Genomic DNA, 15,371 nt, shown 5'->3' with positions numbered 1-15,371 from the left:
TTAGCGCGTCGTAGAACAACTGTTACCTATAAAGAGGTCTATTACTATTCCAAACAAGTTCTTTGCATACTTGAGTTGATATCCTATTATGATTTACTATTCCTTAATAAAAAAAAAAAAGAAAAAAAAACTAAGCTGGTCCGTAGAGTAATATAACTAGGCTCGTAACCATAGAGTTCAATGGATAACAGCGACTTCGCAATTCTTTTCAACTGTTTTTGAGTATTCGATCGTGGTGAATCGGACTTCAAGCAGCGTTGATTCACGTGCACTTTTTACGCGTCTATTCGAGTTGCTTTCTACCGTAACGTAAACGGCAAGCCTTTAACGTGTTTAAGGCTTTCATTTTTGCAAAATAGTTGTTACCTTCCAGTGTGTGTGTACTATCTTAGGACCCGTTCTAGGGACCCTTTATAATAAGGTGTCATTCGCTAGATGAGGATTGACTAATAGTAGATAAGATAATTTCCATTAGTTGTTGTAATTATGAAATCTTAACTGTACATCGAAAGACACTACATTAAGGCAGTAACAATGTAGTTTGACATATACGTTCGAATTAGAGCCCTGATCTTCATCTTTGTTCATTTTCCAGTTTGTTCACTTAAACACATAGCCACAAAGTAACTTAATGATAGCAAATGCAAAGTTCACTTCCTTAATACACACTTCATATGTGGTGATGCGCATACGAAGTGTCTGTGCTATTGAAAATTATAGCCTAATTATTCAGAATTACCTTTTGAAAGCTGAACCTGGAATACTTTTGTCTTGATAGACACAATATTATGGCTTTTTGAGAAAATTACCTTCTTTATGAGAGATATGATGTTCATTTTTAACTTAACGGGATAATTCTTCCTTTTAAATGTACTACACGCTTAGCGAGAGGTTCAATACAGTTAGCCGTAGTCTATAGCTAAAACTTCGACAGGGGACAGTATTAGATGTCGGCCTAATTTGATAACGCTTCGTTGTTTCATTTGGCCTGGAGCTGTTCCGGCCGATTATTTCAGACAGTCGAAGGTAGGAATTATAAGTCCAAGTAAAGCAACCACAGGATAAAGGACACGTTTCGTTTCGTTTGTTTTAGTGGCTAATTTTTTAGACCATCGACCTAAGTTTATTTTTCCTACCTGATCTATAACAGACTTAATCGATCAAGTGGAAATTTATCTACTTTCGTCATTGAGTTCATTCATCAATAGCAGCTCCAGTCTCAAAAAACCTATACCATATCTAGAACCCCGCATCCATTCTGGGATTTGACATAAGCTGACAAAACTCGGCCAGTTCGAAGTGAGCCAGTAACAATTATAAGCTGTGTTGCTATGGTCATATCGAAGCGTGGTTTTCTTTGACGTCAGAGTGCAACGGCAGAAGTCGAATCGATGGGTAACGATTGCATCCCGCCCATAGATATACTATTTTTAAATCTACTGTTTAATGACTAAATTCGGTATGTAACAAGGTCGAGACAAAGATTTCGAAAAAAACATGGCTCAATTTCTTTGATTGCTTGAGACAATGTTAATATTATTAAAATAAGGCGCTGAATGGCGACTAAATATCGCGCTAAGTACGTATAGCTGTTACTGCGTATCATACGCAGTGGCCACCCCACGTAACGTTTGATCAAACCAAGAAAAGACGGTGTGCGATCGATAATGGTTGCGCTGAGAAATTTATTTGGGAAAGAAAAAAACTACCTCACATTTACAATATACATTTCAAGCGCGTTAGAGATTCAGGTGGTGAGAATAGTTTTCTTTCTCTGGCTATTAGGCTGATGATTCCTTCTATCGCTCGATTTCACGGCCAACTTGGATATGTTTATTATTTTCGACTGCTTAAGGATATTACCACTGAAGTTTCATCAACGTTCCAGGTATGATATCTACAATCCTCGGACATAAATTTTTGTCAGCCATTGCAGATTCGCTTAGTTAGGTACCTGAGACGACGATTTTACAGGTGTTTCCAATACGCGACTCGCGAAACATTCAATTTGCCATCAGCCTCCCGTTCATACCCATGCTCATAATGTGTTAATTCATATTATTTCCATAGACAAGTGCCTCTCACTTTTCGTGAAATAAAACTCAAGCGGTTCTGAAAGCAGGCTTTTATTTTCCGCAAACCGATCTTCTTTGCATAGCTAATCATATCGCGTCGATATGCTACGATACGGTAGTTATGTTCTAATCCTGTAAAGGCAGGGGTTCTGAGCAGTTCGCTTCCCTTTAGCCTTCTAGAGTAGAAACCCCGATACCCGGAAGCACTTTCATTGGGACTGAGTAAGACCGAGAATTTTTTTCAGAGATCATTTGTGAGATTTTTATTTATAGAATAATTGACTTTTTCGCTGCTGTACAATTGTATACTAGTCTAAATATACTGAATTAAGCAAAAAAAAATCGTTCCACGGTACAAATCGACACCACTTTCCACGACTTTGTGATGTTTAATCGTCACCTGAAAAATCAATCTAGTCGTAATAAGTCGATATGAGGTACTATGAAAACTGTCGTGAAAAAGACCGGAACGACTCGGATCTAGTCCATTGCAGGTTATTATTTAATGAAATTATTAGTTAAAAATGTAATTCTAATATCTTTGAGTTAAGATAGACCAATGAAAGGAAATGGGCAAACGCCTCGGGCGTCAGCAACAGGAGAGCCCAGCTGAGAAGGAGCAGCTCCCAGGTGGCGTTGACAGCATCGTAAACTATTGCGCATGTGTAGTACACAACCTAGAAGGGAGAGGCAGCCAAATTAACGTGAAAGTCATTCTACAATTCAATGTACAAACACAGAGCTGTTCGATACTTAACTGGTAGTTGATTAAACATAGCATTTCATTTGATTCAATTAATAGCCTGTTTAAAATATTCACCTTGGCAAAAATGACCGCAAACCAACATTCGTGATAGAGGAGGTCCAACTTGAATCCTGGAAGGCCTACGATTGCCAAACAGTGAGTGCTAAAACAAAACAATGCACCGAATGCAAGACATGTGGTTTGATAGTGATGTAATGGCGAGACTTCCGCCCATTGATAAAACGATACTTCGTCCACGATCTGTCTTGTCTGAATTGGACGTCAAAAGAATATAGATGCATACAAATATACATCCAATTAGAACACTGTATATTTTTCAATTTTCCAAAATTATAACGCTTTTCTACATAAGAGAGTTAATTTGATTCGTAATAGGAATGCTTTGAGAATATGCCAGGCTAATGATAACATATATCGACTACATGATAATACTTGAGTGTAAAACAAAGAAGAAACCAGAAACACGTACCTCTCCAGGCTGTATATAGTTATCGATGGACTACTACAATCTACATAGATATTGCTGTAGCTATATAAAGAGTTAACTTGTACTTAGATGAATGGTTCTGTAAAGGATGAAGCTCTTGAAGTTCATACAGTCACTTGGAAGACTTTGTAGAGCATCACGAGGTGTAGACAGGTGTGAAAGAGCTTACATGCGCGAAAGTTCGGATCTCCCGATATCAATAACCCAATGAACCGTTGCACTGCAGGTGCTAGCATTCGCTTCTGCAGATCACCACATACAAAATCGTATATTAACATCGTTATTTAGAAAAAAAGATTATTTTTATATCAATGTTGCTATTTGTTTTTATTGAATAATGACTAGTTATTTGTGGCAAAGGAGATGAAAGGGTAACTGCAGCTGCTTCAGCAGTAACCGTCACCGATACGTCGCAGGAGAACTGGTACGGGCCTACTCATTCTCGATTCACTTCCGTATTTCCCAAGCATTTGAGTTGAAGAGTAATAGAATTGGCATATTGCAGAGCCTAAAAATAAAAACATAGTCCGAATAAACAAGATCGGAAGGCTACTTGAGCACAGGGGGTTACTCGCTTATATACAAAAAAAAAAATGTGTACATTGTTTAATGGGTTACAGCTTTCTAATGGTTCGTGACTGTGTTTATATGCACGAGTAACCACTGTGCTTAAATGGCATTGCGATATTGTTTATTCAAGCTGGATTAGAATGTACCTATTAAACTTATATGTATTATACAATATACTGATCAATAATTAATAGTCTGAGACGCCTACTAAATGGTCTGCGAACTATATGCTGTATGATGTTTTAGCCGTGAACTAAATACGATATACTAAAAGGCGCTATGAAACTATCAAGATCTACTAGTGCCAGACAAGTCATTATGAATGATAAACCATCGATAACCTTTAGCATAAAACCCATATACCGTCACCATTTAGTTCTTGCAAGCTATTTGCTGATTGGCGTGCTACGCTATGGACCCTTCTGACTTCCCAACGGCCCTACCAATATTCGGCTCATTACTTTTCGCATCGGCTTTGCAACGTCCAACGGACGCGGACAAATTCGACGGACAAATCCATTTCAGTTTCGTCGGTAGGTGCGAGCCCCACTTCGCGATAAGCGGTAACGCAGAAGTCAATGCACTGGCCACTCACGATCACTTTTCTCTTCTTGGAATCATCCGGTACCCTGAAGCTCGTAACCACTTTCGATGTGACCGTTGGAAAAAATGCGTAAACCGTGTATCATTTCGTGGTCTCCTGAGTGTTTATTATCAAATATATTGCTTTATGTATTGGTGTTCATGTTTACTTTTTGCCTGCCTCATTGTACAGCGCGCCTTCGAACATGGACCAGGGTTTTTGCAACATGCGAAAATTATACAGCCGCGTGAGAGGAATATAGGACGCGAGTAAGTTTTCTCCCTTTCAACGAAAAAATATGAGACATGGGAAAAACTTCGAAAAGCAGAACTTGTGCAGACAATACGGGCCCGCTAAATATGGCTCACCTTGAGCGGAAACGAACTCGCTATGCAAATGCCCACTGCAGAGAGCACGCCATTGTATGGTCTAAAATATATAAATAATTCTACGGTATCGCAATCGAATTGCGAGAAAATTTCTCGCGGTGTTTGGACAGATCGAAGAAACACGTTTTAACTTGACGTACCTCTTGACAGGACGTGCTGTGTCACATTTTCGTGTATAAAAACTCGTAATAAACGCACGGAAAGCCGTGGTTTTGTCTGGTTCAAATGATATGCTTGTGGTAATCGTTTTTACTCGCATCAAAAAATGCCGGTGTTGGGAACGGTTTAACGTTTATTGACAAGTTCATCTGGAGAGAGTTACACACCAACTGTGTTTATGGCTTTAAAAAAATCGGTTGTACAAGTAGTGGTAGGTCCTTATCGCCCGCTAAATGTTTCGATCAATCATTGTTTGTAAATTCAATCAAATTCGTCATGTCTAATTTAATATTAATTATTATTTACAGCGATCGAAGTATAGAATCGCACTTCTTTCAAAGAAATCTCCATGATAACTCGAGTTTCAGCAATCTACGTTAAAGCACCTAGCTTTAGATAAAATAGCGTAGATAAACCTGTCGCTACGCTGTTGAAGATTCGTCCGCTCTTACTAATAGGAACTACTTACTAAACTTGGCATGCCTCTCGAGCATCCCACATGTTTACCATGAGTATAAATTTATACTTATGTATTTATTTATAATAAAAAAATCCGGGTTATTCTTGTTAGACCGGCAATGCTGTCCATACACCGAGCTAAGTGAAGGACGATAATCGGATAGCTTCCAAGTTTTGCTTACGCCGCTTGGCCTTACCTCAGATTTTCAATAACTTTTTACTCGAAGTGCTGTGAAGACCTATTGAAAAATAGTGAGTTTGTAATAAATGTAAAATTGTTTGAGCGATTCGCCTCAATTTAGTGCACTGAAATAATTAGCATGCAATTGTGACGCACGCTGTCGGCAAAGGCCGTTGTGTCCATTAGCCTAGACCTACTGAAAGAACGTAATGAATGTCTACTTCAGCAAGCTCGTATAAACGTTAACGAAGCAACGGCTCACCTTATGTGTCATCGCGGGCGTTTAGTATACTTTTGAAAGAGAGAAAAACACGCCATGATTTAGGTAAGTAGAATGGCTTGTTAAGTTTATATATCAGAAGGCTATACTGGTCTTTATAAATGTTTGCTTTGTCTCAGTATTTAAGCAGATCATTTCTAACTAAACAGTCCATGATATTTTTTCTAGATAGCTGAACTTTTTTTGCTATAAAAGTATTGTGAAAAACTTGCCTAATAAATGTTGCTTTTCCGTTAGAATAATATAAAGCACAACTGACACAGACCCATATCTGTGCAATCTCCTATCAGAATGTTTTTCTGCGGTATACAGGTGTCCTGGTAGAATAAATTTATGGAGGGTTTATAGTTTTCGTTTTATGATATCTGTAGTCGATATAGCTGATGCTTGTGTCGACAGTTGATTTTATTCGCGCCCAAAACCGTGCATACATCCTATTCAATAGATCCAAAAGGTTTTTTAGTAACGACAGTAAGTAATGCGATGTTGATGTGTCAAAGGTCCAACTGTCAAAACAAAGCTGGAAGCATCCGAAATGTACAATGAACTGAAAGAAGCTGGTACTTGAGAAACGTTGGGAAATAACGACGGCGTTGCGCCCAACATAAAATATCTTGCTCGCTGAAAATTACTATAGAACAGCCTGGTTTGTCGCATAATATCAAAAATAAGCTACGAGATATGCATGCGCATCCTAAACCAAGGTTTCAAGTTTAACGTTCCGTACTGTGTCAGGCGAAGTGTGTGTACGTTCACTTTGAACTTCATCTATTTCACATGTCTCTAAATTTGGCTAAAAAACACGTTGCCATTGTATATATTGTTATCACGGGCACATGCGCACCCCAAAACAGCAGTATTAAGCCCGGCACTTCATTGCCTAATATGGCTATTGTGTGGCTACTAAATAGTAGCAAGCCATATCACACTTGTACCAGATATAGAATAATGATCGCCAAATTAACTTAATTTTTTTCCTACATGGTAAATGTGCTAGACTAGAGCAAGTTGGTCTGTACATATCTGTCGTTTAGAATTCGAAACAGAAAGAAATCTGTTACGTTTCTATGGGACAATGTCACTAAAAAAAGATTTTTCTGCATCGCAGGCAGATTATTTAGGTATATTAGGGACTGCTTGGCCCTGTTTAAGCTGAAACAAATTAGGCTGATACCTATCATATAAATTACTTTCGAGACTTGCCGATGGTGCGAATAACGATAGCAGGGTCGACGGCTTATTGTACGGAGCACTCGTCGTTATAGAATCTTTTCAACGAGGGTTTATCATTTGCGCCTTACTTACTTGTTACATCTGCCGGGGAATGTGCAGACTTACCTTACATTGGAATGTTTAAATGCTGTAATGAGCTCTTCGAGTGAATATTGGTGAACATTTGATGTAGTCGTCTGTAACCCTATTGATAGCCTTCGCGAATTTAGAAACCTTCTTGCTCACTAAATAGGGATTTCATCGCTTACCGTTGGTAATGAATGCTGCACCGAAGTGCTAGTCTCACTGACCGCTGAGGCAGTAGTGAGGCCAGTTTAGAGCTGGTTTGGTACAAGTCCATAATTCGAATCTGGATATTCACGCGATGATTATTGCCGAAAAAGAGTCAAGCGCGTACACCTTGTTGCCTACACCTGTGCTAGTGTCTAAATGCCTCCGGAACCGAAAATCTATCAAACAACTAAGGCAGTAACTTGGCAAGGGAAACCTTCAAACTGTTTTAAATCTGTTCGAATCTAATAGGAGATCATGGTGACCGCCTAAGTTACTCGACATAGCTCGCGAACGATCGCATTCAGGTCCCTTTCACCGCAGTCATCCAATATATTTTCCGAAGCTCCGCACCTACTATACAGTTAGGCTACCGTTCAATTGAAGACTTTAACGCCCCTATAATGAACACATGAAATCGATATGAATCTCTGCTTTCTTACTTAACTAGCGGTGTTCCTTTCAATATCTGTGAATATTCGTGATAGATTTGATCCTCATTTTAGTTCAAAGTATTCAGAAGCAATATTCAGAGAAATGCCAGCACGTGGTGACTATTCCAGATTGACTATCACCGCCGTTTGGTAACTAGACGTTGCTTTTTAAAGTTGGGTGGTCAGCATGTCCTTTTGCAAAGCTCGAAACCTAGTTACGTTTTCTAACTTTGCGTTTTTAAAATAAATGTGTCAATCATCTTAGTATTTTTTAAATTATCAATTTATCTAAGCTGCCTGCTTGCTTCCCAGTAATTAGATCAGACGGCAAAATAATCGTTACGATGTAGTAGCCTTAATCGCGTTTCAACGCGATGGGTGTCTACAAAGATGTAGTGTCTAACTGAAAATAAATTTTTGAACGTATTTTTTAGCTTCATATCACGTACATTTTTTTCCCGTAGCAAAATTTGGTCTACACGAGCTATATTAGAAGCATTTTGGCACGATGTTCATTAAATTATCTACGGATACCTTGCAAATTTGTTTTCAAAATGGTCCAGGTTTTTTGGAAGCACCAAATATGCTAAGATGTATAACCAAACAATTACAATAAGCTGTTTGGATACTTTGAAGGTAAAATAATAACATTAGTGAATCATTAAATGTGTCTGATATACGAAAATATACCGAATAGGTGATATAGGGATGAAATTAGCTATAAAATCAGTGGAGTTTTTTTTTTTGATCCAGTCAAAGGGTTTAAGTATCTCAAGCTCTACGTCCCGTACTGTAATATAATTCTTGAGACCACTGACCCCCAGCAGGAATCAAGTCCTATCTAGGCCAAGTCTTCAATCCGGACCGCCTCATATCTCCTCGACCGTCAGTAAGCATACACGTTGCCCCTGTACCGTTAAAAAAATTTACTCAATGACTCTAACGCAATAAGGGCGATGAAACACCAAACCTCATCATTCTGTTGTTTCTGTTGTTTGTCGCAATAGAGATGAGCTTAACCATAGCTTTAATCAACCGTTCACAAGATCACCCGAATATTTGGCTGCCAGTAAACAAACGAGCTCAACATTGGAACATGATTACTTAACAGTTTTCATTTACAGTTGAATAGCCTTTAGTCTTACCTTCACTTGATTGTCTATGTGAGATAATGTAGAAAGTAAAACTTCATAGTACGGCTACCTTGCACCGAATCGTGTCTTAAAGCATCACGAAGGTCTTTGCTATCGTATCTTCGAGTAGGAAAGTATTTCGCTTTTCGTCAAGTTCGTGTGCAAATGGACCCATGAAAGTGGTTTCGAAGATCTTTGCACTAGATTCTCGCGATATTTCTTACCACCGGCAGAACTATCGCAGTTTAGCTTATCACAGTGATATAAAAGGATTCTTTGTTATATGATGGACAATTTCATACATCAATATGAATGGCAAACATTCTTGCAACTTAGCTTAACTACCTTTAATCAGGTCGGACATTTGCGCCGTTCCATCAGTCAAAAATTACCCTAAGCAAGTTTCTTGACCCGTGTCAACAAACTTTTGATTTGTTTGTTGAACGAAAAACTTGTAGTAAAAATATACGTTTTTTTTTCCGACAACATAAACATGTTTGGCATTTCTGCGAAACTTTCCCAACGGAACATGCACCAAATAGCGCATTGTTCACTTATCTCGATCACCTTTTGTAAGCATTTTAGCGAATTCATCATGCCATGCCTCCAAACAACGGCGGCCCTGTATTGGCCTACTCCATATTTTTATCCTAAATAAAACGGATGGAATATCTCTTTGTTGAATGACATTCGCAGGAATATTGTAGGAAAATATTGTAGCAACGTAGAACCAGGTCTATAGCACAGGTGGGATAAAAAGTAAAAAAAAAAACAGCTATTGTTGACTTTATGACGTTTTAAGCTAGCCGCAGATACGTGGAGCGACAGCAGAAATAAAACAGTTTTGTTTTTCACAGACACCGCATAGCTCACAATAACTACATAGAGTCATAACAGCTGTAGTTTGTATACGTGTGGCAGATGGTGGCATGAGGACCTGTATTTTTTCAAGCTTGCGAAAGACGAAGAGGAAACTGGGCCTTTCAGATTTAGGGGCTTCGAAATGAAGGGAAACATTTATTGAATGTTCTCATGTTTGCATCAAATAGCTATATGAGAGTACGCATTGAACTTGAATAACGCAATGCACGACCGTTGATGCTTATCTACGTCCGGTATTGCTGTTAGACGTTCTGTCAGACAGCTGGCTGGCTGGCTGGCTTGCTTCCAGCACGAAACGGGTGGTGTGTGTGTGTGTGTGTGTGTGTGTGTGTGTGTGTGTGTGTGTGTGTGTGTGTGTGTGTGTGTGCTCGGCTTCGAACCTAGACCACAACGTGTCCCTAATATTAGCATGCACATACGTTTCCCACGAAGCCATCACAGGGACGGAGGACTCGTTTCTCTCTGTTGCTCCAAAGTGTCTCTGCAGGGTTTAAATTTTTCTTAATTCAGGCACGAGCATTTTTAGATGTGATCTAGTAATCAATTTGATCGTAAATAAAGTTATATGAAAACAATATAAAATAACTCATCTAATCTTATATTTATTGCGCTATATAATTCGGATATGCCTGGCCAGTATTTCCTGTTTTCTACAATCTCTTTTGATCTTCCAAACCTACCTGGTAAAATCCTGCATTGCGATTCTTCTCAACTCTTAAGAGAGACTTACTCTTAAGAGTTGAACTCTTAAGAGTAAGTCAAAGATACCGAGTACTTATATTATTTCTATATCGGAACTGGGTGCAAGTAACGCACTGTATTCCACGTTTTGTTGAGGGTGTTGTATGAACGTGGCCTTCCGTTTTATGAGTGATCAACATTCAATTGAATTTAATGGCTTAGATGACAAGATAACCAAGTGATTTAAGTCTTTGTGATTCCGTTTATTGTCCTACAAACTGTAAGGCATATGGCAGCTTGCTACTTACCTGATGTAGTATTTGCAGAGTAGTTCGAAAAGTTAACCAATTTTAGTGGAAACGCATTAAATGCACAAATAAAATATTGTTGCTTATATCATCAAGAATTGGTTATTATTATTATTTTGTAAGGAAAAACTGTAAAAACTATTACTTCATTATTTGAGAGTAAGTTCTCTTTTAATTCGAGTCCGCGATCGGTAATAAGAAACGGTGTGGAACATCACAGAAGACGAACTACGGAAAAGGTATACAATAAAATTTTCTATTAACTATGTGTATGTTATGTATAACCCCAAAGAAATCAGCAATGGCGATAAACGTTTTCTTGTGCAAGTACGTTTAAAATAGCATAGATCATGAACTCATGTTTTGAAACAATCATGCAGCCTATAAAGTAACTTTATAATTATAATTTTAAAATAACTCAAGTGGTAGTATAATAACAGTAAACAAAAACAGCTTTAATTCTCCTTTGCTATATGACTTAATTTAAATTGTCTATGCTAAACGGACATTTGAATGCAAAGGTTTTTTAAGCAGATAAAATCGAGAAAAAGCACGAGCCAGAAAACGAAGCTTATTAATTGGTGGAAACATATAATTTAATACTCTCAACCTAATTCTCACTGAATGCGCTAGACGTCGTTTATGTCTAATTTTTCATAATGAGAACAAACTTTACTTTGTTTAAAAATACTGAGGTGGACGCCTTTTTACTGAACGCTAGCCATAATTATTCTCGAGCCAATGAAACATTTTATTGATTTTTTTCTTTTACGACTAATCGTCAGTAACCTTCGTTCCATTCCAATAAATTTAGTTAGAAAACACCACATGTGCCGTGATTTTTAACCTGTTAGGTTTTACGGTACGTTTAGATAAAGCCAGACCGTACGCCGCGCTGTGACATTCGGCCATATGCCGTCGAGTTCTATATACAACAATACATATAGACAGTTTCTCATTTTAATACTACTTTATGCATGGCTGTATGTGGTTGATACATCGGCAAAGCACGAAAGATAGCTTAGAACTGATCGTTATTTCTGCAACATAAAAATGATATTTCCTAGACATGATAGCCGCGTATAGGAATACATATGATAATAACACTCAGCGCCTTCAACAGGTAAAATAAATTACAGTTAAACTATTACATACGGTAGTATAAATTTCTTTATATTCGATATACGGTCAATTGGCTTGTCCTACACACACACGGGCTCTATGGAATTGAACACATGTGCAATGCCAGGTCCACGCAGGGTTCGTCTTCGTATTGTGCGAGCAATGATTGATAACGTTAAATGTTTTCGAGTTTTAGACGACCGATCGGAGTTATTTTATCTTGTGTAAAAGTGTATTGTGCATTACTAAGAGGCTTTCGATGACCGCATTGTCAGCTGGTTGTAGACGTCACCATATCGCTCGATCATGCTATTTAAACACTCAGTGAATCTGCAAGCCAAAATATTATTGGTCAGGTACATTCAACATTGACGAATATGAACGTATTCGATGCGGTTGGTGCTTTTATGGTTGCTGTTAGCGTTTGTGGCAGCTCTACCGTCCCGAACGTCTCTCCATCCTTGCTTCAAGCTGCCCTCCATGCCAAATGGTCCTCGTATAAAGCCCAGCACGGTAAAGAGTATGCCTCTCATGTAGACAATGTTAAGAAAGTTGTATTTTTGGAAAATACTCGTACCATTGAGGAGCATAATTTACGATTCCACCAGGGTCTCGAAAGCTTCCAAATGGGACACAACGCACTGTCCGACTTTACCCTTGAGGAGATCCAGGCTACTCGTATGGGTCTGGCAATGCCTTCTGACATCGAGGAGCATCATGCCAACGCTTCGCTGCACGTGACATCCGAGGATTACCCGTATCCCACAAGGCTTGACTGGAGGGATCAAAACGCTGTTGGACCTGTCAAGAATCAGCAACATTGCGCATCTTGTTACGCTTTCTCGTCGGTTAGTCTTACTATACAGAACCTGACGCATTTATCTATCTACTACATCAATCCAAGTGCATTCCCTACATTGACATAGTTACGATCACATAGAGTATATTATTAAATAATGCTACTTTCGTATTTTAGGGCGGCGCCCTTGAAACTGCTCACTGGCGTAGGTATGGTATCCTTCCCAATGTTTCGGTTCAGCACATAGTCGACTGTACCCGTCAGTACGGTAATAGAGGGTGCCAAGGTGGCTGGATGCACACTGCGTTCAAGTGGCTTCAAGATCATGGTGGATATCTCGCCAGCACAGAGTACCCATATGCTGCTCATGTAGGCAAGTGCAGGGACGAAAGTACGCTTAAAATCGGCAGAGTCGCACGATATGCCCGTATACCTGCTGGTGACGAGAAGGCTCTTCTCGATGCCGTCACATTCATCGGAACCATCCCAGTTGCCTACAACGCGGTTACCAAGCAACACGCCTACTACCGACAGGGCATCCTCGACGTGCCTGATTGCGGAACCAGACCGACCCACGCTGTCCTCCTTGTTGGCTACGGTACCGAGCGTGGCGTGGACTACTGGATCCTCAAGAACTCATGGGGCACCTCGTGGGGCGAGAACGGCTACTTTCGTATGCGTCGTGGTTCGAACATGTGTGGCGTTGCCAACTGGGCTTCTTACCCGGTTAGCGGTTAAACTAAACATTGTACTAAGATATTCTATGTAAGTCTAAAATACACTATACGACAAGTTTTAAGTAGTATCATGGCGAGGAAAGATAATGGCTTTTTAGTTATTCAAATCAGATAAATTATGTGGACAGCTCCTCTCAAGGAAATACGATGGCAAAAAAATTAGCGCAGTTTTCCAAAACCTGAGAAACACTGCTTTAGCTGTTTCATCGAATTAAAGCCGTCTTATGCGATAATGGGTAACGCAGATTTTTAACGTAAAACCCATCGAAGCATGTAATTGATGGCTTGTTTGAAAAAACGGCGGGGGGGGGGGAGGGGGCTAGGCCCAAAGTGGATGCTCTTATTGTTTACGATACATTGTTAACAGAAAAATCGATATATTGTTTACGATGTTGTGATCTAAAATTGTTGTCAGTTTTCACTGCGAGTAGTTAGCATTGAGCCAAAACTTAGTGTGGAGGTCAAAATTACCCTTTTTCCAAGTGACACGCGGTACGATTATTTTTTCGTTATGGATTATATTACTTTCTCCGAAAATTTTGGAATCGAATATTTTGAAACTAAGCAACACAACAACGTTTTGTCACTATTGTTTTACATATTAGCAGATCGATCTGACAGCTTATTATTACTTCACCAGTGCTTCAGGTTCGAAATCTAGTGGAGACATACTTCGTCTTACGCTGGGGGCTAGACGTCTGAACCAATGCCTAATGGCAGTAGTACTCGATATAAAACTTGAAACGTTTATTAGACATCCAAATTTCAAGTTTGATTGACTCTAAATATTTCTTAAGTTGAAAGCATATCAATGGTTACAGTTAGTCAATATCCTTGCACTCGAAAGCTATTTATTTAAATTTCTGCGAGAAAGTAAGTCTCTTCGTAAATTAAGAATTTCCTTTTTTGCGCTATTTTAATGAAAAAACTTATTTGAGATTTGATGCTCTCAAAGTTTTAAGAGCGGATATATATGACGATGCGTTGAAGAGATCGAATGCCATCATTATTATTACTATTGGCCATAGAATAAAGCTCCACTTAAACTTATTCAAATATTTGTTCAACAGCTGTACATGAATGAAAACTGCCACGTAGAAGAATCTAAATCTGATTTAAAAAAATACAAACACTTCATAAAAGCTATTATAGCCACTGTTATTGATTGTTGTAATGAAAGACATTCTTCTTAATTAAGAGCTGGTTTTCCGAAATCACTGTTACAATCCTTTTAAGACAGCAAAAGGTATACCTTTTACATTTAGACTATCTCGGGTGGGTCCACATCTAGTATAAGTGATTCATTGTTTGTGTTTTGTTTCTTTATCCTCAAAAAAAATGGCCTTTTCAAACTACTTCGTTGATACCATACATACGAGGCCACTATACATGATAATTCGTAAAAAATAGTTAATCCATTAGAGAAGCATTGTACCTAAGTGTTTTCAATGTATTGTATGTGCGCAATAAATGGACGACCATACGTTCACTAGTGCGGTCCTTAGCGCTGACGTTCGCTTCTGGTAAGCAAAATCGAAACTGCTTTCAAAACCTAGAATTTGAATTATCTGCTAGTTCATGCTATAGCGTAAGTTACTCTAAGTCGTATTACCCTAACATAGATCAGCAACACATGCCTCCATACGCAAGGTTCTTGCCATCTACTGGCTCGTTCGAGCATTCATTGTTATAGTTTATATTGACTGGTAATTTTATGTAACAAAGGCATAGTCAACCCCTTGGCACTAGGCTAACCCTACCAAGAACTTTAACCTCTAGTATTTACGGGTCAACCAGTAGACTACGTGGCATATGCGCTTTGC

General features: G+C 38.8%; 2 protein-coding genes and 1 long non-coding RNA gene across 3 annotated transcripts; 2 read left to right on the top strand and 1 right to left on the bottom strand.

The window, feature by feature from the left end:
- Nucleotides 1–2,593: 2,593 nt before the first annotated feature.
- On the bottom strand, nucleotides 2,594–3,675 carry LOC111251437 (uncharacterized). Its single transcript, XM_022808003.2, has 3 exons — nucleotides 3,439–3,675; nucleotides 2,896–3,090; nucleotides 2,594–2,752 (listed from the first exon to the last, which is right to left on the bottom strand). Exons 1-3 carry the CDS (start codon nucleotides 3,604–3,606, stop codon nucleotides 2,594–2,596), a joined length of 522 nt encoding a protein of 173 aa, XP_022663738.1. The 5' UTR covers nucleotides 3,607–3,675.
- LOC147755286 (uncharacterized) lies at nucleotides 2,748–5,099 on the top strand. Its single transcript, XR_015329064.1, has 2 exons — nucleotides 2,748–2,976; nucleotides 3,674–5,099. It is a non-coding gene; the product is annotated as an uncharacterized LOC147755286 (long non-coding RNA).
- Nucleotides 5,100–12,212: 7,113 nt separating this feature from the next.
- On the top strand, nucleotides 12,213–15,037 carry LOC111251592 (digestive cysteine proteinase 2-like). Its single transcript, XM_022808279.2, has 2 exons — nucleotides 12,213–12,860; nucleotides 12,989–15,037. The coding sequence occupies exons 1-2, from the start codon at nucleotides 12,390–12,392 to the stop codon at nucleotides 13,547–13,549; spliced, it is 1,032 nt and encodes a 343-aa protein (XP_022664014.2). The 5' UTR covers nucleotides 12,213–12,389; the 3' UTR covers nucleotides 13,550–15,037.
- Nucleotides 15,038–15,371: the final 334 nt, after the last annotated feature.

This window comes from Varroa destructor, unplaced genomic scaffold (genome assembly GCF_002443255.2).
Source record: "Varroa destructor unplaced genomic scaffold, Vdes_3.0 BEIS01000005.1, whole genome shotgun sequence".
Taxonomy (NCBI): Eukaryota; Metazoa; Arthropoda; class Arachnida; order Mesostigmata; family Varroidae; genus Varroa; species Varroa destructor.
This window is presented reverse-complemented; position numbering and strand designations above follow the sequence as displayed.